Genomic DNA, 20,781 nt, shown 5'->3' with positions numbered 1-20,781 from the left:
AGGAGACTGTTGATAATTAAACAATTGCTTATTCAGGAGATTAGTAAATTATATGAATACACTACATGGCCAAAAGTATGTGGACACCTGCTCATCGACCACCTCATTCCAAAATCACGGGCATTAATATGGCGTTTCACAAGAACAGCACTTAAGTTTTTTTTCTCTAAATTTCGTGGTATCCAATTGGTAGTTGATCTTGTCTCATCGCTGCAACTCCCTTATGGACTCGGGAGAGATTAAGGTCGAGACACAACCCAACCAAGCCGCATTGCTTCTTGACACACTGCTCGCTTAACCCGGAAGCCAGCCGCACCAATATGTCGGAGGAAACACCATACACCTGGCAACCGTGTCAGCGTGCACTGCGCCCGGCCCGCCACAGGAGTCGCTATTGCGCGATGGGACAAGGACATCCCTGACAGCCAAACCCTCCCCGAACCCGGACGACGCTGGGCCAATTGTGCGCCGCCCCATGGGTCTCCCGGTCGCGGCAGAGTCTGGACTCGAACTTGTGTGTATTATTTATATATATATATATATATATATATACACACACACCTGCATGGATATCCCAAATACAAGGTTTGATTTCCACCTTCTGGCAACAGATTGTAACTGCAATAAAGACTACCTCAAAAGTTGAACACACAAAGAAAAATATTTATTAATTACAACCGATACAGGAATGTCTTATTTTTTTACTTTTACAAGAAGAAACACTTACAAAATATCTTACGGGTAAACAAGTCAAATTAAGTGCAAATTGTTTGCTAGTGATGGTTAAATACAAAAACAGGTTAACCAGATCGATAAATCCCTTCTTCTATAGCACACGGTCGGGTGGTAAAAACAAAACCATAGTTTGGTGTAGTATTAGCCTGGTCCCAGATATGTCAAACAATGCCGTGACTATTACCATAACAGTTGGCAAGACCGCATAAACTGATCTTGAACCCGGCTATATTCTTCTCCCAGTCTGGTACAGTGATGGTCTGCGGAACGGCAGGACTCATTATGTCGCACCTGGGTGGTGTTCAGTAGGCACACAACTGAAGAACATGCTCAACTTGTCCAGAAAGAAATACTTATTTTCATCTTCCGCCAAACGTGTGTGCCTTAATGAACTTGCCCCGGTCATATACATACATACAGGGGTTTGATCTAAACCGGGTTGGGGTGTAACGGATTTCAAAAACGAATCCGTTAAATTACCAGCAAGCTTATTACTTCTAGTCTTTTAAATTCAGAAAGGCTGTTTGCAACAACAAAAAATATTTGACACCTTTTGTTTTCTCAATGACATTGAAATAAGGCGCAAGTTTAAGTTTGATCCGCCTAAACGAGTCTGACCACAAGTCAGAGGCCACCATGACGACGTAACAAATGTTTGATGGATCGCGGGAAAAGAGAAGGAATAGGCTTTGTAGGCTACAGTCCAATGTTGCGACTGCTGTCAGCAGTCAAAGATTATTCAACTTTAATAAATGCTTGGAGGTAAGGACGACAGCAGTGGTTTAGCCTACGGGCGATACAAATATGACTTATTGATATCTATCTACATTATTGTGAATCACACTGCAGCTCTCTCATTTAGCCATTTGCGCCGTACGGATTGTGGTCGTTGTTGATGGCTTTTCAAATGTATGTGTATTTTAACACAATAATGGTTGAACTGAAAAAGTTGAAACTGCCTGTCAATCAGTTTTTGCGACCAGTGGATAGCCGGTGAAAAATGCACTCTTGTAACTGTTGCATACTGCGGATCCCAGTTTATGGAATACAAGTTTGAGGGAGTTCTAAACTCCTCCGCGGTATTGTGCTCAATACTGTCAAAAACAAGTTTAATTTAAGACCACGAATAGGGCTTTTATTGCTCAATCTAATTAGTGTTCATAAAACAATTATCCATCGGCCTAACGGACTTGCACACTTTTGAAGGGTAAATCTGTAGTTGCTACCTCAATTTTTGGACTTATAAATGAATGATACTGTATATACCCATTGATTCTTTAAGAATATAACTTATAAATGGCTCATGAGTTAGTTCAACTATCACACCCATGATAACCCAAAATACTGTAAACTTGTTTTTCTCCAATGTTTGTAAACATGATTTACAAACACTATAGCCTCAAAACATGGGTATTTTTTTTCTTGTATACAAACATTGGAGAATGGTTAGTCCTTGCATCCATTGCTCTGTATATTAATCTTAGAGTGGTTCCATTTGGCGAGGGCCATCCCTCAGCGTTTTACCAAAACGGAGGCAGGGTGCCACTTGAGGGGAAGTAGTCTAAAAGTAACAAACTAATCAGATTACATTACTGAGTTTGGGTAATCCAAAAGTTATGTTACTAACTACAATTTGACAGATAACTAATGGATTACATTTAGAAAGTAACCAACCCATCCCTGGATCTTAGACATTGGTGCTATCGTGTCAAACTCAGGACCAAAATGGAAAATAAAATGCATCTTATACCAGCATTTTCATGTGTGAGCTTGTCTCTTGAGTAGAAGGAAATTCGAACATCAGAGCAAACCCATATCTTGGTGTACAGTAGAGAGAAAGAAAGAGTTTGTATGAGTGTGAGAAATAAAAGGGAATGTGGAAAGAAAGGGAATGTTTTATGCATAGAGTTCCTTCCTCAGTTATGTTGTGAGGGGAAATGTTATGAGGCGCACACCCGGGTCATGTGACATGAATGGCAGAGGAGATGAGAGTCCAGAGGGAAGCACTGGGAGCCCTGCTGATCCGAGAGCTGCTTCCCACATTCCTGAGGAATGAAACAGACATGGAGAGAACATTACTTCTGATCTGAGTTCAGGTATAATTCTTCATAAAGTACATACAGTAACAGTACACTACTATGGTCAGTGTTTTTCAACCCTAGCCCCGGTGACTCGCAGGATGTTCTGGGTATTGTTCCAGTACAGTTATCACACCTGATTAAACTATCAAGCCCTAGACTAGTTGAATCAGGTGTGTTATTGCTGAGCTGGAACAAAAGCCTGCTCACTCTCAATGAACACTGGTACAGACTGACCACATGATGTAGTAGGTGTTGTTATTATTAGATGAAGGCCATACTAACCTCACAGTGGTAGCACTCAAAGTGATAATCGTTGTTCATAGACATCACCCGGAGTATCTCCTCGCTGCCCTGTAACAAAACAGCAGTGGTGAGATTAGTGCACCACAATCATGGCCAAAAGTATGTGGACACGTGCTAGTTGAACATCTCATTCCAAAATCATGGGCATTAATATGGAGTTGGTCCCCCCTTTGCCGCTATAACAACCTCCACTCTTCTGGGAAGGCTTTCCACTAGATGTTGGAACTTTGCTGCAGGGACTTGATTCCATTCAGCCACCAGAGCATTAGAGAGGTTGTGCGACTAGGCCTGGCTCACAGTCGGTGCTCCAATTCATCCTCAAAGGTGTTTGGTGGTGTTGAGGTCAGCTCTGTGCAGGCCAGTCAAGTTCTTCCACACCGATCTCGACAAACCATTTTTGTGGATCTCGCTTTGTGCATGCGGGCATTGTCATGCTGAAACAGGAAAGGGCCTTCCCCAAACTGTTGCCACAAAGTTGGAAGCACAGAATCGTGTCATTGTATGCTGTAGCTTTAAGATTTCCCTTCACTGGAACTAAGGGGCCTAGCCCGAACCATGAAAAATAGCCCCTAGTCCATTATTCCTCCACCAAACTTTACAGTTGGCACTATGCATTGTGGCAGGTAGCGTTTTCCTGGCATCCGCCAAACCCAGATTCATCCAACGGACTGCCAGATAGTGAAGCGTGATTCATCACTCCAGAGAATGCGTTTCCACTGCTCCAGAGTCCAATGGCAGCGAGCTTTACACCACTCCAGCTGACGCTTGGCATTGCGCATGGTGAGCTTAGGCTTGTGTGCGGCTGCTCGGCCTCGTGTGGCCTACCACTTTGCGGCTGAGCCTTTGTTGCTCCTAGACGTTTCCACTTCACAATAACAGCACTTAAAGTTGACTGGGGCAGCTCTACTCCCAATGTTTGTCTATGGAGATTGCATGACTGTGTGCTAGATTTTATACACCCGTCAGCAAAGGGTGTGGCTGAAATAGCCGAATCCACAAATTTGAAGGGGGCGCCCACATATTTTTGCATAAATAGTGTAGTTGGACATTTGAGTGGCATGATACGCAACAAACAACAAAACACATTGAATGAAACGACAAGAGACACTCACCTCAGCAGGTAAGATGGGTTGTAAGCAGGCAGCACATTTAGGAGCAAACGTTCTGCGGGGCAACAAGAGTTCTAATTGCAGAATAGAACCACATGTAGACCTAGTAATGTAATGTACTACTAATGTTCAAACCTAACAGACTGTGTGATAAACAGAGTATTATCCTTTGACCTTAAACAACTTGACAATTGAATGAATCTCGACCCCCCCCCCATCTGTATATCAATGCCTCAGTTTGACCTAGTGAAGACACCCAGCCTCACCTGTTGTAGTCGGAGACACAGTAGATGTTGCTGAGGTGGTCGACGGTGAAGGGAACTCCGTCCAGGGCTTTGGAACACACCACACAGCGGAAACAGCCGGGGTGGTACGGGTTCCCCATTGCCTGGAGGATCTGATGGACGAAACAGATGGGGGAATGTGAAGAAAGGATTTTTGAAAACAAGGTTAGAAAATGGGGTCATGGTCAGAAGCATTTTCCTTTTTTATGGTCATGATAAAAAAAATATACGGGCTTGAATGTTGAGGAGTCGCTGACACACACACACACACACACACACACACACACACACACACACACACCTGTTCCAGGATAAGGTGGCCACACACACTGCATTTCTCTGCTGCAGCCTGGAACCCTGAGAACTGACAAGTATGAAGGGAGAAGAGAGAACATTTGAGATATGATTTTCCATCATACCATAGAAAAGTACTATTTAAAACTTTAACGCAATTTACTGTAATGTCTAGGAGGCCATTGTTTAGAAATGTAATAAACTGATATCTAGGAATGGAACTGAAAGAGATAGAGAATCTTTGGCCTTGCCCTCTTACCATGTAATCCTCTTTACAGTACACAGAGCCATTGACGTTGTAAAAGTCCTTGTTTCTCAGGGTGCGACCTAACAGAGAGGGAAACATGAATGACCGCACAGGAACAGAGGGAGGCCAGGATTACCCAGATGTTTTCCTTGCTTTGACTATGTACCGTGTCCTCTGTGACATTACCGGTATTTAAAACGCTACTCAATCACATAAAAATACATCCGTGTGTCATTAAGTGCAAACACATTCATGGAGTGGTATGATTGTTCAAACTGAGTTTATCATATCACCAACAAACCCTAGACCCACTCTAATTTGCATACCGCCCCAACAGATCCACAGATGACACAATCTCAATGGCACTCCACACTGCCCTTTCCCACCTGGATAAAAGGAACACCTATGTGAGAATGCTGTGCATTGACTACAGCTCAGCGTTCAACACCATAGTGCCCACAAAGCTCATCACTAAGCTAAGGACCCTGGAACTAAACACCTCCCTCTGCAACTGGATCCTGGACTTCCTGACGGGCCGCCCCCAGGTGGTAAGGGTAGGTAACAACATCCGCCACACTGATCCTCAACACAGGGGCCCCTCAGGGGTGCGTTCTCAGTCCTCTCCTGTACTCCCTGTTCACCCACGACTGCGTGGCCAAACACGATTCCAACACCATCATTAAGTTTGACGACACAACGGTGGTAGTCCTGATCACCGACAACGATGAGACAGCCTATAGGGAGGTCAGAGACCTGGCCGTGTGGTGCCAGGACAACAACCTCTCCCTCAACGTGATCAAGACAAAGGAGATGATTGTGGACTACAGGAAAAGGGGGACCGAGCACGCCTCCATTCTCATCGACAGGGCTGTAGTGGAGCAGGTTGAGAGCTTCATGGTCCAAACACACCAAGACAGGCGTGAAGAGGGCACGACAAAACCTATTCCCCCTCAGGATTTGGCATGGGTCCTCAGATCCTCAAAAATGTCTACCAACTGCTTGGCCTCTGACCGCAAGGCACTACAGAGAGTAGTGTGAACGGCCCAGTACATCACTGGGGCCAAGCTTCCTTCCATCCATGACGTCTATACCAGGCGGTGTCAGAGGAAGGCCTTAAAAATGGTCAAAGACTCTAGCCACCGTAGTCATAGACTGTTCTCTCTGCTCCCGCACGGCAAGCGGTACCGGAGCGTCAAGTCTAGGTCTAAAAGGCTTCTTAACAGCTTCTACCCCCAAGCCATAAGACTCCTGAACAGCTAAACAAATGGCTACCCAGACTATTTGCATTGTCCCCCCCACCCTCTTTTACACTGCTGCTACTCTGTTTATTTTCTATGCATAGTCACTATCTCTACCTACATGTACATATTACCTCAATTAACCTGTGCCCACGCACATTGACTCTGTACCGGTACCCCCTGTATATAGCCTCGCTACTGTTATTTTCCTGCTGCTCTTAAATGTATATATGTATAAATATATATATAAATATATATATAATTTTTTTTTTCCTTTTTTTCCTGAAAACGACATTGTTGGTTAAGGGCTTGTAAGTAAGCAGTTCACTGTAAGGTCTACACTTGTTTGTATTTGGCGCATTTGACTAATTACATTTGATGATGCAGTTGGCTTGGAATGCTTCAAATCCGCTATGAGTTAAAGGGAACGTTCACCCAAATTACAAAATGACATTGGTTTTCTTACCCTGTATGCAGTCTATGGACAAGGTACGACAGCAATCCATGCTTTGGTTTAGTTTCCACATGCTATAATTTGAGCATTTGTTGCACCATTCCCATTCAAGTCATGGGACTGATGTTAGCAATTTTCGCTCATCTTTAAGTGACTTTGTTGTGCTTCTCAATCAATTTGAGATACTTTTGGATGATCTGGACATGATTTGCGAAAAATGCTAATATCAGTCCTATGACTTGAATGGGATTTGTGCCACAAAAGCTAAAACGTTAGCATGTGGAAACAGTGCCCGGGAAACTAAACCAAAGCATGAATTGCTGTCATGCCTTGTCCATAGACTGCTTACAGGATCAGGAACCAATGTGTAATTTGCGTGAAATATCAGTTTTAACCGTTCAGCTGTTGTTCAATCAGCCAGTCAACTAGAGGTGTGTGTGTGTGTTCAACTCACCACAGGACACACAGGTGAAGCAGCGTGTGTGATAGAGGCTGTCCAGAGCCTGGCAAGCATTATCCGCTCCATACACACCTTTCCCACACTTCACACATGTACCTGCAACACAATCAACACAATAAATAACCCTTACTATACGTCACACATGTACCTGCAACACAATGAACAACCATTACTCATCAAGACATGGGACCACATTCTTTCCTGGTGAAGTCACCTCGTCAAGAAAACGTCTTGGCCTTAGTCAAACATCACTCGTTACACCCACACACACACACACACACACACACACACACACACACACACTCAGTAAACATCACTGTATCCTGTACATATGACTAATAAAACTTGAAACCAACAAGATACTTCCAAGCCAGACACAAAAGTCAACGCTCAAAATTAGGACTCGTTTTTTTCTGGTCACCTGCCTAGGAAACAACTCCTGGCCCTTCTTAAAACACCCTCTTGTTCTGAGCTCCAGTTAGGGCCTCAGTAGTGTTAACAGCTCTGAGCCTAGCTGAGCTGCCACAGTGAGAGGAGGTGGTAGTACAGTACAGATCCCCTGAGGGCTCACATACGAGAGCAGAAAAACAGGCTGTAGCACACCTCCGCTGCGCACGCCAAGCCAGGGTAACACACCAGCACACGCATGACTCGCGTCCCACACAATGCATATTATAATGGCCTGGAGTCACTCCGAACACACACACCCTGCCACACGACACACATACTGCCAGTCCAAAGCTGTAATCTTCTCTATGACTCATACTAATGGTCAGCGCTGTGTTTATCGCTACCATGTAATTTGTCTGAACATTGCAGCAGAACTAAGCTTTGCAGTTCAGTGTGTATGTATAGCTACGCTTCCTCTGCCCTCTATGGGAGGGGTTCTCAAACATTTTGGGTGCCCCTTTTGTGATAGCCAATTCATCAGGGAAGCCCTCATAATCAGAACCACTCGAGGGAGATTAAAATAGCACGCAAGGAGTTTTACTATGGCTTTGGCAGTGTATGGCTGGATGTACCAAGTCTCAGGCCTGGCAAGGAGCATTTTAAAGGCCTGCCTCTTGGGATCTCAGAGAATTTTGCAGTTTTAAAGCTAATTTCCTGCAACTTTACACATTTTTGTAATGGGGCAGAGAGAAAACTTTGCAGTTTTAAAGCTTAAATTACAGTGCATTGGAAGTATGGATCATTTGTAGAGTACTGTGGATACAAATATCCCTGTGAGCCTCCCAGGCTCATGTTGCCCAGGGTTAAAAATATTACATTGTATTACACTAAACTTATTCCACGGATCCTTGACCAAATGTAGTTTAGTCTTTTGTTGTTAGTAACATTCATAAAAATAAATGTATATATTGTTTTATCTGGCGGACCCCACTTTGAGAACCCCTGCCGTATGGTACAATGTCTTTGCTTAACTCTACCTAACAACCGTGGTATACCTAGAGTCTCCCAATGTGATTTACTGCTTTACATTATGGCTGAGTGACTGTTGCACAGACAGTCTTTGATGTGTGTATTTTTGCATTTCAACTATGATAATTACTCCTCATCAATTGATCTCAGCGTCCCTCTCTTCTCCTTTCTGTCTGATGTGGATAGCCTAGCAACTCTACTTGTCTGAATAGGCCTCTGCCTTAGCTAGCCCACTGATGGCCAATGTGTTTCTTTCCCTTTGCTTGTGTGGGAGGTATGTAGGTAGGTAGGACATGCAAGTCCCTGCAGGTATCGAGGCACCATCCATCCATCCTTCTCTCTTTCATCTATCCAATCTGTCTATCCATCCATCCATTCATCTATCCAATCCTTTCATTAAAAAATAAATACATGTGGTTGATGATCTCACCAAAGAACTCCTGGCGATTCTCAGACAACGCCTCCCTCCCCGTTCCTGGCTCCTCCTGGGCTTTGATTGGTCCGGCAGCCGTAGCTGTGTTGACGAGCGTCGCCGGCTTGCTGAGGGCCTTGGCATGTTCTTTGAGCATCAGCCCACCCAGGTGTAGCCCCTCCCCCTCCAGTGCTGCATCTCTTAGCAACAGGCGCGTCAGTTCCTCTTGGTAGCGGGTCCCCGGGAGGTCCGAGTAGCGCGCACGTTCCCCGCCAGCGCCCACGCCAGTCTCCTCCCCTCGGGCTGCTCCTGCTCCCCTCTCATCCCACCACTCGGGCCCAGCCCGGTAACAGGCTGCTGCCGGGCTACCCACCGCAGGCGGGTACGAATGCCGGCTGTCCTGAACCCCTGTTCCTCCAGGTGAGGAGACCCCGTCCAGGGAGTCCTGCCAGCCTCCTGACCCAGACTGTGCCCCGGCCCTGCCTGAGACTGTGTATCCCTGTCCACTGGTGGAGCCCCCTGCGTGCAGGGAGGAGAACTGCAGCTGCGGTGCCATGGCGGCGGAGGCGGAGTAGCGGGTGTCGTAGCCCAGGCTGATTCCGCTGGTGCGGTTGCTGCTACAGCGGCTGCCCATGGGGCTTCCACCGCTGGCAGTACTGGAGGCAAAGCTGGACCTGGGACTGACCAGCACCGACTCTTGGAGACTGAAGGATGAGCAGGGGCTCAGTGCCGGGCCTGGGGGGAAGATGAAACCTCCACCCACCCCTCCTCCTCCACTCATCTCAGAGGGCCGGTGTGGGGGGTGAGAGAGTGAGGCCGGCCTGGTGCTCTCCCAGAGTTCCCCTCCGGTGCTCAGCCGCTTGTAGAACAGCGCCTCCTGGAGGGAGAGGCGTTTGTGGCGCTCTGGCTCGGGGAGGTAGTGCAGCTCGGCCATTGCGCCGCCACGGGGAGCAGAGCCGTAACCCGAGGAGGTGGAGGAGGTGGGGTACGCCGGAGGGGGGCCAGAGGAGTGGGACAGAGGAGGCTGGGAGAGGAGCTGCTGGCGTCGGACCAGCTGCTGGAGCTCCAGAGAGTAGCGGCGCTGGTTCAGAGAGGCCCTGGACCCAGCTGGGTCACAGTCCCCCAGGCCTGACTCACGCCTCATCTGGATGTCAACGCCCTCCCCCAGGTAGCAGGAGGCACGCTGCTGGGGCGACCGCCGCCGGAGGGGGGCGAGAGTCGAGAGGGAGTAGGGTTGATGTTCGCAGTCAGCAGTTTGGGCGGCGATGGAGGTTGTAGAGGGGGAGAGGTGCTGGGTAGCGGAGACTCTCTCTCCCAGTCCATTCCCACCTCTGCCACTGGCAGGTCTGCATGCCTCCGTTGAGGTTGGAGAGGTGAGAGAGAACTGGCCAGGTGTTGATGGTGAGGAGGTTGCAGTGCTCAGGGTTGGTGGTAGTCCACTACTGGTGTTCCCATTGCTGTTATTGTTGGTGTTGTTGACCAACTCGTTTTTCTTTTTAGAACTGGCGAATTTCACACTCCCTGAGTCACTCAGTTTTAACTTCTCCAATAACTTACTTCCAAGTCGGTCCATTGTAATGTCTAACCTGGTCGTCCAAAACTCTGAATAATCTAATTAAATTAAATGCTGTTAACAAACCACTATGTTATATAAGTTAATGTACTCAATAAATACAGTGTGTGAGTTGGAAATACATTAATACTCAAGCATGTCTACAGTACAGTTGAACTACAGTAGTTGAAATGACAGAGACCCTTTGCAATCTATATGCTAAACAAATCCCCCCCAAATTAGAACAACCAATGGACAGACCTATGTAGGCTATATGTACATATACAATAAATAAACAAAAACAGACGTTAAATAAGACGATTAAGACATTTTTGGAGGATCACATGACGATATAATCATGTTTGGACAACAGTGTTGAGAGTCATCGTGTCTTGGCTGTGGAGACTACAGGCAGACAGGTAGAAGGTAACGCATGTGAATCCATCGAGTTAGTAGTGGACTACTTCTATTGTTCTGGCAATGTTGGAGATAAAGACTGATAAAAAAATGTCTTTTTAGGTCACTTTCATGAAGCTGAAGTTGTTGTTGTCGGTCTCGTTTGAGACTAGGTAGCCCCACACCTGCATGTCTTCTGTGTGACGAAACGGTCCATTATATTAGGTTAGACTTGTTGCCTACTGGTCACGTAAAGATGAGTTTTTTCTGCTATTCGTTGTTTCCCACGCAACTGGCACCAATATAAACTTAAATGCTCTTATTTGGGTCCTTTTAATGAAGAAGCATTCCCCTTTGAACTTGTTTTTTTTTAAAGCCAAATGTAGTCCAGTGAAGTTCCTTTCCGCACGATTTTCCACGGCAAAGCTTTTTGGAAGAATAACTCGTCGGGCTAGTGGGGACCAGTGGAAGGAGGAAAATAAGTCAGTTTCTGTATAAAATGTTGCGTGTCCAAACTCTTCTATTCACTTTGACAGAAACATGATATTGAAAATGCATATAAAAACGCGAGGAAAAAAAAAACGGATCAAACGAAAACATAAAGCATTCGATGTTTCGAGAATGTATTAATTGCTCACATTCCGTTTAAAAATAATTTTACTACAAGAATATGCGGATAAGTTTGAGAACGGAACTCATGCTGCCTTAATAAACTCTACTGACCGTTGCCAAACCAAATGTACTGTAAAAGTAGGCTAGCGTTAATCCATTCCGCAAATGTGTCACTGCCTACAACTACTTCGTTTCTTTCTTTCTTTCTTTCCCCCAAATAACTTACCTCCCCCTCTTTTTCCTTTATCAGCCACTGGCTTGTTTTTTCCCTTCGGGCCGGAACACCTTTCAGCCAGCAATCGCGAATGGATAACGTGCCAAAAATATTTCGTCGTTCATACGCAAACTTCCCAGTGGGTGAACAACGCCATTGCAGAGTCCACTAAATTTGGGTGACAGACGCATCAAAAAACATAATGTTGTTTTTCCTAATTATTCAAAAGATATAATCTTGTTTTTCCTAGTTATTCGGTATAAACCAAATAAGAGGGTATGCCTTATATTCAGTGGGGGCTTAAATAGGAATTAATGTGGAATTGTGGATAAAACCTTTCAAGAGCACAATTTATACTCAATTACAATCATAAGTCATTGCGTTCGGATTTTTCACATGGGTGGGTTAATGACTTATTACACAATTATGACCTCTCAAATACCTGTCTCAGGTATGTTGTTTGCCCCAGGCCTTATCAACCACACACAAATATGTCGTGCCTGAGGCAGAAAGCAATATATTGCTTGTTGTCAAGACCTGACACAGTTGAAATATGACTTTGGTATAGGCCTACGTGACTAGAATATGTGTAATCGGCCATGATGATCCAAACCTATTTGGGTACTACTTTATTGTGCTCCCATTCTGCGGAATGTGCGGAAGGACATTCGCTAGAGACACGGCGCTATGATTTTTTTCCGGCATGTACGTGTTCTCCAAGGACGATACAAAGTAAACAAGTGTCATACATTTCAACGCGATCTGAGTCGTTTTGGTGACATTAACCCATAACATGAATCATATCTTTGTGAAACAATTTTGTTTAAATAGGGCCTACTTGGGCAGGCTGATTTTGCCTACCCCGAAGCCCCGTCTTTTCTCCCTTAGACGCTTTCATTGGCTTTGCAGTAGCTTAAACTGAAACGCACTGGCTGCGGCGTGTGCCTGGTTCCCGCTCGCTTGAGTTGACGAGAGCAATCATTGTCGGCGAGTGGGGACTTGTCTGTAAAGTTCACAGAAAAATACTTAATGGCTTACTCAGTGTAAAGAGCAGCTGGAGCACGGGAAAATATGATTCAAAATTATGACATCAACTTTGGTTGGACAAAACATTTTATATGATGACAAATTGTGCGTGTAATTATACTTTTTAAATATTGACGTATAATTAAGGTGTAAATGCAATATTATAATTTGGTGTTTTGGCATAATAGTAAAATCTAATAAAAGTGTGTAATTTTATGATTATAAAATACGACTTCACCACAACCAATTCAGACCTCACATTTGATTTTGTAAGTGTATGATCATCATCACCACCACCACCACCTGAAGTCCACATCATCATTGTCTAATAGAGCGTGATCAACGTTATTATAATGTAACACATGTAACATCGCACGTTGCTGCCTGTTACTACTTTCTTTCCTACTCCACCACCTGTTTGCCGTATCTTGAGCACTGCTAGTGGTCAAAACAATCCTCACATGAAAATTCAACATGGCGGCGCCCTTTAGGACATTGTGTAGTACAGGTGAGGTTATTTACAATTACTTGTCATTTTCATTCAACCTAATGGTAATTTCCTTCTGAAATGTAAATAGTATCCGGCTTCCAGTTTACAAGACTGCGTTTGATCTTTAGATAGATAGATAGATAGATAGATAGATAGATAGATAGATAGATAGATAGATAGATAGATAGATAGATAGATAGATAGATAGATAGATAGATAGATAGATAGATAGATAGATAGATAGATAGATAGATAGATAGATGGCTACCCTAGATTAAAAAAAATGGCAAGCTAGCTAGACAGCTTTATTGGTCAGTGGACCTGACTGATTCTACATGTCTGTCAAATTGTATTGTGTAACACATGTTAGTCTTTGATAGCCCTGTCATCAGATATTTCTAACAAATGCATTGTTCTCTTAAATTATGTTTTTTGTTGTTGTACGTGAGCTGCTCAATCAATGTCAGATTCAGAAACACAAGGTAGACAGCCTAGCTAAATTAACTGAATTCCTGGTCTGTTTTCAGCTTTGAGGCATTCCAGTCGTTGTTTTACTACGACTTGTGGGGCACAGGCTGGAATCAAGTGGAGGACAGAGTAAGCTCTAAAAGACAGAAACTGTTAAGACAAAATGAAACACCCACAATTGTAGATATTACGGCTGTGTTGACTGTTGATATACTTTTTTACACTTCCTAATTGGCTTTGTCCACAGAAATGGTCTTGCCCGCAGTGGAACAGAGTATGGCCCCCTGACAGATTTCCCTGACTGGTCCTTTGCAGGCAAGTTCACGATTGGAGCATTCATTTTAATGTATTGCAGGAACATAATGTATGGTCGGCCAATGGAGCTGGTGGATGCTGTGTGTGTCGTTTGTGTGTTTTGTTTGTACACGTTATGTTCATGTGGTTTTTGGGGTTATGATTTGTGTGTGTGTTTTTTACACACAGATGGCCGGTCGGCACCCCCACTGAAAGGACAGCTGAGGAGAAAACAGGAGAGAGAGACGTTAGCAGTCAGTACCTTCTATTATGTTGTCCTTCACCCTTTTCCCCCCTTCATATTACCCCCCAAAAAGTTTGTATGTAAACTCAGCAAAAAAAGAAACGTCCTCTCACTGTCAACAGCATTTATTTTCAGCAAACTTAACATGTGTAAATATTTGTATGAACATAAGATTCAATAACTGAGACATAAACTGAACAAGTTCTATAGACATGTGACTAACATAACAGAAATTGAGTAATGTGTCCCTGAACAAAGGGGGGGTAAAAAGTAACAGTCAGTATCTGGTGTGGCCACCAGCTGCATTAAGTACTGCAGTGCATCTCCTCGTCATGGACTGCACCAGATTTGCCAGTTCTTGCTGTGAGATGTTACCCCACTCTTCCACCAAGGCACCTGCAAGTTCCCGGACATTTCTGGGGGGAATGACCCTAGCCCTCACCCTCCGATCCAACAGGTCCCAGACGTGCTCAATGGGATTGAGATCCGGGCTCTTCTCTGGCCATGGCAGAACATTGACATTCCTGTCTTGCAGGAAATCACGCACAGAACGAGCAGTATGGCTGGTGGCATTGTCTTGCTGGAGGGTCATGTCAGGATGAGCCTGCAGGAAGGGTACCACATGAGGAAGGAGGATGTGTTCCCTGTAACGCACAGCGTTGAGATTGCCTGCAATGACAACAATCTCAGTCCGATGATGCTGTGACACACCGCCCCAGACCATGACGGACCCTCCACCTCCAAATCGATCCCGCTCCAGAGTACAGGCCTCGGTGTAGCGCTCATTCCTTTGACGATAAACGCGAATCCGACCATCACCCCTGGTGAGACAAAACCGCGACTCGTCAGTGAAGAGCACTTTTTCCCAGTCCTGTCTGGTCCAGCGATGGTGGGTTTGTGCCCATAGGTGACGTTGTTGCCGGTGTTGTCTGGTGAGGACCTGCCTTACAACAGGCATACAAGCCCTCAGTCCAGTCTCTCAGCCTATTGCGGACAGTCTGAGCACTGATGGAGGGATTGTGCGTTCCTGGTGTAACTCGGGCAGTTGTTGTTGCCATCCTGTACCTGTCCCGCAGGTGTGATGTTCGGATGTACCGATCCTGTGCAGGTGTTGTTACACGTGGTCTGCCACTGCGTAGACGATCAGCTGTCCGTCCTGTCTCCCTGTAGTGCTGTCTTAGGCATCTCACAGTACGGATATTGCAATTTATTGCCCTGGCCACATCTGCAGTGCTCATGCCTCCTTGCAGCACGCCTAAGGCACATTCTTGCAGATGAGCAGGGACCCTAGGCATCTTTCTTTTGGTGTTTTTCAGAGTCAGTAGAAAGGCCTCTTTAGTGTCCTAAGTTTTCATAACTGTGACCTTAATTGCCTACCGTCTGTAAGCTGTTAGTGTCTTAACGACCGTTCCACAGGTGCATGTTCATTAATTGTTTATGGTTCATTGAACAAACATGGGAAACAGTGTTTAAACCCTTTACAATGAAGATCTGTGAAGTTATTTGGATATTTACGAATTATCTTTGAAAGACAGGTTCCTGAAAAAGGGACGTTTCTTTTTTTGCTGGGTTTAGTTGTGTCAGCACTATATTGTATGCTCTTGAACATCCTCTCCTTTTGATGCAACTCTACTCCTCCATCTGTTTCTTCTATTTATCCCTTTCCTTCATTTTATTTTCTCTCTCCAGAGACGTGTAGTGAGTCTAAGCTCTGAGGTGGATAAAGGGATGGAAGTGTGGAGGGAGAAACGGGAAGAAGCTAAAAGGATGGAGGAACGCAATAATTCTCTTCTGCTAAAACCCAAAGGGAACCTTTTATTGAGGAAAAATAAATAAGAAATCTTATTTTCCATTCTAGCTTACATTACTTATTAACAAAATGGTGGAGTTGGTGTATGGCTTTGTCTTGCTGTTATTGTTTGTATTACTTATTTTGCCCTTTTCAATGTTTTCCAAAAATAAACTTTAATGTATATCCACAACTTACTGTTAATCTACTTTCCTATTTGTTCTTGAACTTATGTATGAACAAATATTAGGAACATGGTTGGTAAAGGTTTTAACAGTGGAGTAATATACAGTTGAAGTCAGAAGTTTACATACACCTTAGCCAAATACATTTAAACTCAGTGTTTCACAATTCCTGACATTTAATCCTAGTAAAAATTCCCTGTCTTAGGTCAGTTAGTATCACCACTTTATTTTAAGAATGTGAAATGGCAGAATAATAGTACAGAGAATAATTTATATCAGCTTTTATTTCTTTCATCACATTCCCAGTGGGTCAGAAGTTTACATACACTCAATTAGTATTTGGTAGCATTGCCTTTAAATTGTTTAACTTGGGTCAAACATTTCGTGTAGCCTTCCACAAGCTTCCCAGAATAAGTTGGGTGAATTTTGGCCCATTCCTCCTGACAGAGCTGGTGTAACGGAGTCAGGTTTGTAGGCCTCCTTGCCCACACACGCTTTTTCAGTTTACCCACATATTTTCTATAGGATTGAGGTCAGGGCTTTGTGATGGCCACTCCAATACCTTGACTTTGTTGTCCTTAAGCCATTTTGCCACAACTTTGGAAGTATGCTTGGGGTCATTGTCCATTTGGATGACCCATTTGCAACCAAGTTTTAACTTCCTGACTGATGTCTTGAGATGTTGCTTCAATATATCCACATAATTTTCCTACCTCATGATGCCATCTATTTTGTGAAGTACACCAGTCCCTCCTGCAGCAAAGCACCCCCACAACATGTTGCTGCCACCCCTGTGCTTCACGGTTGGGATGGTGTTCTTCGGCTTGCAAGCATCCCCCTTTTTCCTCCAAACGTAACGATGGTCATTATGGCCAAACAGTTCTATTTTTGTTTCATCAGACCAGAGGACATTTCTCCAAAAAGTACGATCTTTGTCCCCATGTGCAGTTGCAAACCATAGTCTGGCTTTTTTATGGCGGTTTTGGAGCAGTGGCTTCTTCCTCGCTGAGCGGCCTTTCAGGTTATGCCGATATAGGACTTGTTTTACTGTGGATATAGATACTTTTGTACCTTTTTCCTCCAGCATCTTCACAAGGTCCTTTGCTGTTATTCTGGGATTGATTTGCACTTTTCTCACCAAAGTATGTTCATCTCTAGGAGACAGAACGCGTCTCCTTCCTGAGCGGTATGACGGCAGCGGGGTCCCATGGTGTTTACACTTGCGTACTATTGTTTGTACAGATGAACGTGGTACCTTCAGACTTGTGGAGGTCTACAATTTTATTTTCTGAAGTCTTGGCTGATTTCTTTTGATTTTCCCATGATGTCAAACGAAGAGGCACTGAGTTTGAAGTTAGGCCTTGAAATACATCCACAGGTACACCTCCAATTGACTCAAATTATGTAAATTACCCTATCAGAAGCTTCTAAAGCCATGACATCATTTTGGGGAATTTTCCAAGCTGTTTAAAGGCACAGTCAACTTAGTTTATGTAAACTTCTGACCCACTGGAATTGTGATACAGTGAATTATAAGTCAAATAATCTGTCTGTAAACAATTGTTGGAAAAATTACTTGTGTCATGCACAAAGTAGATGTCCTAACCGACTTGCCAAAACTATAGTTTGTTAACAAGAAATTTGTGGAGTGGTTGAAAAACGAGTTTTAATGACTCCAACCTAAGTGAATGTAAACTTCCGACTTCAACTGTATTTCAGTCCCTCAATGTCATCCTTCCCCCACTAGAATGCAGTATTTCACCAGTTTAGGTCAATAGCCAGGTTTCGCCGCCATTTTGTCTCCAGTATGGCTCTAGAGGGAGTGCTGTGTGGTCTGGTGAAGAGTGGGAGGGTTTGTCAAACAGAAAAGTTAAATTGTGTGTGTGTGTTATCTGCACACATATAGGCTATGAGCAGAAGCTCTGCTTAAGTAGATGCAATGTTTTAGGGACACCTTTGTCTTATAAGCCAATCTGTTGCAATGTGCTTAAGCTATATGTATATGTGGTATTACTGCTGCAGGTAACTTTACACTGCCCCCTTGTGACTTCACTGTGTTATATAAACGTTCCATTGTGTATGTGGGTGTGAATCAGTCTGCTAATGAAGTGCTGTGTAAGGCTGCAATTAAAGAACTTTGCATTCCTGTGTGTTACACACACACACACACACACACACACACACACACACACACACACACACACACACACACACACACACACACACACACGTAGACACAGGAGAAAGTGTGTTATGGGACAGAGTGTGTGTCCCACGCTGCTGACTGCCTGTTGTCTGGAAAGATGATTAACTAAGAGACTGTTCCTATAGGAACGGCAGATTTACCATCTCTGAAGTGATCCCACAGGCATCTCACTGTGTCAGCTACTCTCCTGTGTGTGTGTGTGTGTGTGTGTGTGTGTGTGTGTGTGTGTGTGTGTGTGTGTGTGTGTGTGTGTGTGTGTGTGTGTGTGTGTGTGTGTGTGTGTGTGTGTGTCAGCCACTCTGTTGCAAAAGTTTCCCATTTAATGTCCGACCAATGCCCCTCTTATACAGGAGACTAGAAACTAGGCTAAGTGATGCGCGGTCAGATGTTTTCTTGCTCTTTCTGCTTATGGGCGTGTGTGTGTGTGTGTGTGTGTGTGTGTGTGTGTGTGTGTGTGTGTGTGTGTGTGTGTGTGTGTGTGTGTGTGTGTGTGTTCTAAAGGGATAAAGTATTAGACTGCCCACGTTATATTTAAGCATACTTTGTATTTGTAACATCGGCTGTAATTTTAGAGCGACCTTGACTAACCAACAGTATGTGTTTAGAAAGTGAGGTAAGGTTACCAAGTGTTCAGTGTCTCTCAACCTTTCTCTCTACCTCTCCTCTCTCATTCTTTCCTCTCTCCCATTCTCTCCCTCTCTCCTGCCTTCTCTCTTGCTCAGGCTCTCTTGCCCTCTCTTGCCCTCTCTTGCCCTCTCTTGCCCTCTCTTGCCCTCTCTTGCACTCTCTTGCTCGCTCTTTCTCTCTCTCAGGCGCTCTTTCCCTTTCTTTCTTTCTTTCTTTCTTTCTTTCTTTCTTTCTTTCTTTCTTTCTTTCTTTCTTTCTTTCTTTCTTTCTTTCTTTCTTTCTTTCTTTCTTTCTTTCTCTCCCTCTCTCTCTCTTAGGCGCTCTCTCCCTTGCCCTGTCTCTCTCTCTCTCTCTCTCAGGTCTTCTTGCCGATCTCAGCAAAGTACCACTGTAATTAAGGCATACTAGCCGCTGAGTTGCAGATTCTTTTCTATGGAGATTAAGCTTTATTTTCCCCTCCTTTCTTTTCCATGGGGCTGGACCAAGGACTGCTCAGCTCCACTTGAGTGTTGACTGTTAGGTGTGGCTATTTGTTGTGTCACTGGGTGAACCATAGAATTATAATCAAGCCATTCTAATTCTATACCATGAACAATGAGCATTTTTAACGGAGGACATCTAATGTGTAAGAAGAACAAAGTATTTTGAACCTGAATACAAAGTCTCTCAGACTGATTCTCTCACTTTTCTCTCCCAAGTGAGAATTGTAAAGCATTTGAACAATGGCTTGGAAGGAACGTTTTACTTCTCACACCCAATTTCAGTGTTCCACACATTTCACCCAATTTAACGTCTCCTTTGGAAAAACTGAGAATTATGTGTGAAACAGCCAGGATCTCTCTCTCCTCTCTTCTCCACTCATCTCTCTCCTTTCTCTTGCTCCCCCTCCTCTTCCACCCGCCCCCTCATGTTGTTTTGGTTTTTAGAAATGAGAACCAGATGTTGCTTATTGTGCAGAAGTCACCGAGGGGGGGAGTGGAGGGGGGACAGTGGGTGAGGTCAGTCTGCTGTAGCAAACAGCAGCACACACAGAGGTAGAGACGAAACGATAGATAAAGCGAAAGAAGCAAGAAGGATAAGAAGGTCAGAAGGGTTCTCATCCCTCTGATGTGGTGGGGTAGTGTTTTAGATTCAGCCAAAAGGTTACTTGCAGCCCTAGGCCCACAGGCCCGAGACGAAGCAGGGAGATTTCCTGGCAGATATGACTGGGCCTGGGCAGAGTTTGGGAGGGTGTTGGGGTTTTGTGGGGGAACTGATTCAGCAAGTCCTGCTTAGGGTGTCACATCCTAACCAGTGTCTAACTGCTGTGTTAGGTCTGATTTCATGTAACTCAACATAAGTTCAAACCTCAAGCAATCTCAGTCTTTCAGTGTTGTACTTGTAGGCCAACTTGATAGGGCTGTTTGTTATACTGGAAAGGTTGGGTTTCCATGGAATAAACATACACTCTGGTACTTGACTCAGATTGCAAAGGAATTTTATTGTCGCTCTTTCTTTCTGTAACACAAACTTCTACGGCAGTGTTTGTGTGTGTGTGCTTGTGTTCGTCCAAACTTGTGTCTGTATGTGTGTGAGTCGGTGAGTGAGACCGATAGTTTCGAGTGCGCCTCAATGTAGGTTACCCAAACACGCTCAGGTTAAA

General features: G+C 44.5%; 2 protein-coding genes across 2 annotated transcripts; one reads left to right on the top strand and one right to left on the bottom strand.

The window, feature by feature from the left end:
- Positions 1–642: 642 nt before the first annotated feature.
- Positions 643–11,816, bottom strand: LOC106608849 (LIM domain-containing protein ajuba). Its single transcript, XM_014207022.2, has 8 exons — positions 9,055–11,816; positions 7,200–7,301; positions 5,066–5,133; positions 4,814–4,876; positions 4,495–4,625; positions 4,232–4,283; positions 3,099–3,167; positions 643–2,780 (listed from the first exon to the last, which is right to left on the bottom strand). Exons 1-8 carry the CDS (start codon positions 10,607–10,609, stop codon positions 2,676–2,678), a joined length of 2,145 nt encoding a protein of 714 aa, XP_014062497.1. The 5' UTR covers positions 10,610–11,816; the 3' UTR covers positions 643–2,675.
- Positions 11,817–12,806: 990 nt separating this feature from the next.
- On the top strand, positions 12,807–16,314 carry LOC106608896 (39S ribosomal protein L52, mitochondrial). The gene is made up of 5 exons (XM_014207100.2): positions 12,807–13,344; positions 13,854–13,923; positions 14,042–14,109; positions 14,278–14,342; positions 16,022–16,314. The coding sequence occupies exons 1-5, from the start codon at positions 13,311–13,313 to the stop codon at positions 16,166–16,168; spliced, it is 384 nt and encodes a 127-aa protein (XP_014062575.1). The 5' UTR covers positions 12,807–13,310; the 3' UTR covers positions 16,169–16,314.
- Positions 16,315–20,781: the final 4,467 nt, after the last annotated feature.

Source organism: Salmo salar, chromosome ssa07 (genome assembly GCF_905237065.1).
Source record: "Salmo salar chromosome ssa07, Ssal_v3.1, whole genome shotgun sequence".
NCBI classification, from domain to species: domain Eukaryota; kingdom Metazoa; phylum Chordata; class Actinopteri; order Salmoniformes; family Salmonidae; genus Salmo; species Salmo salar.
This window is presented reverse-complemented; position numbering and strand designations above follow the sequence as displayed.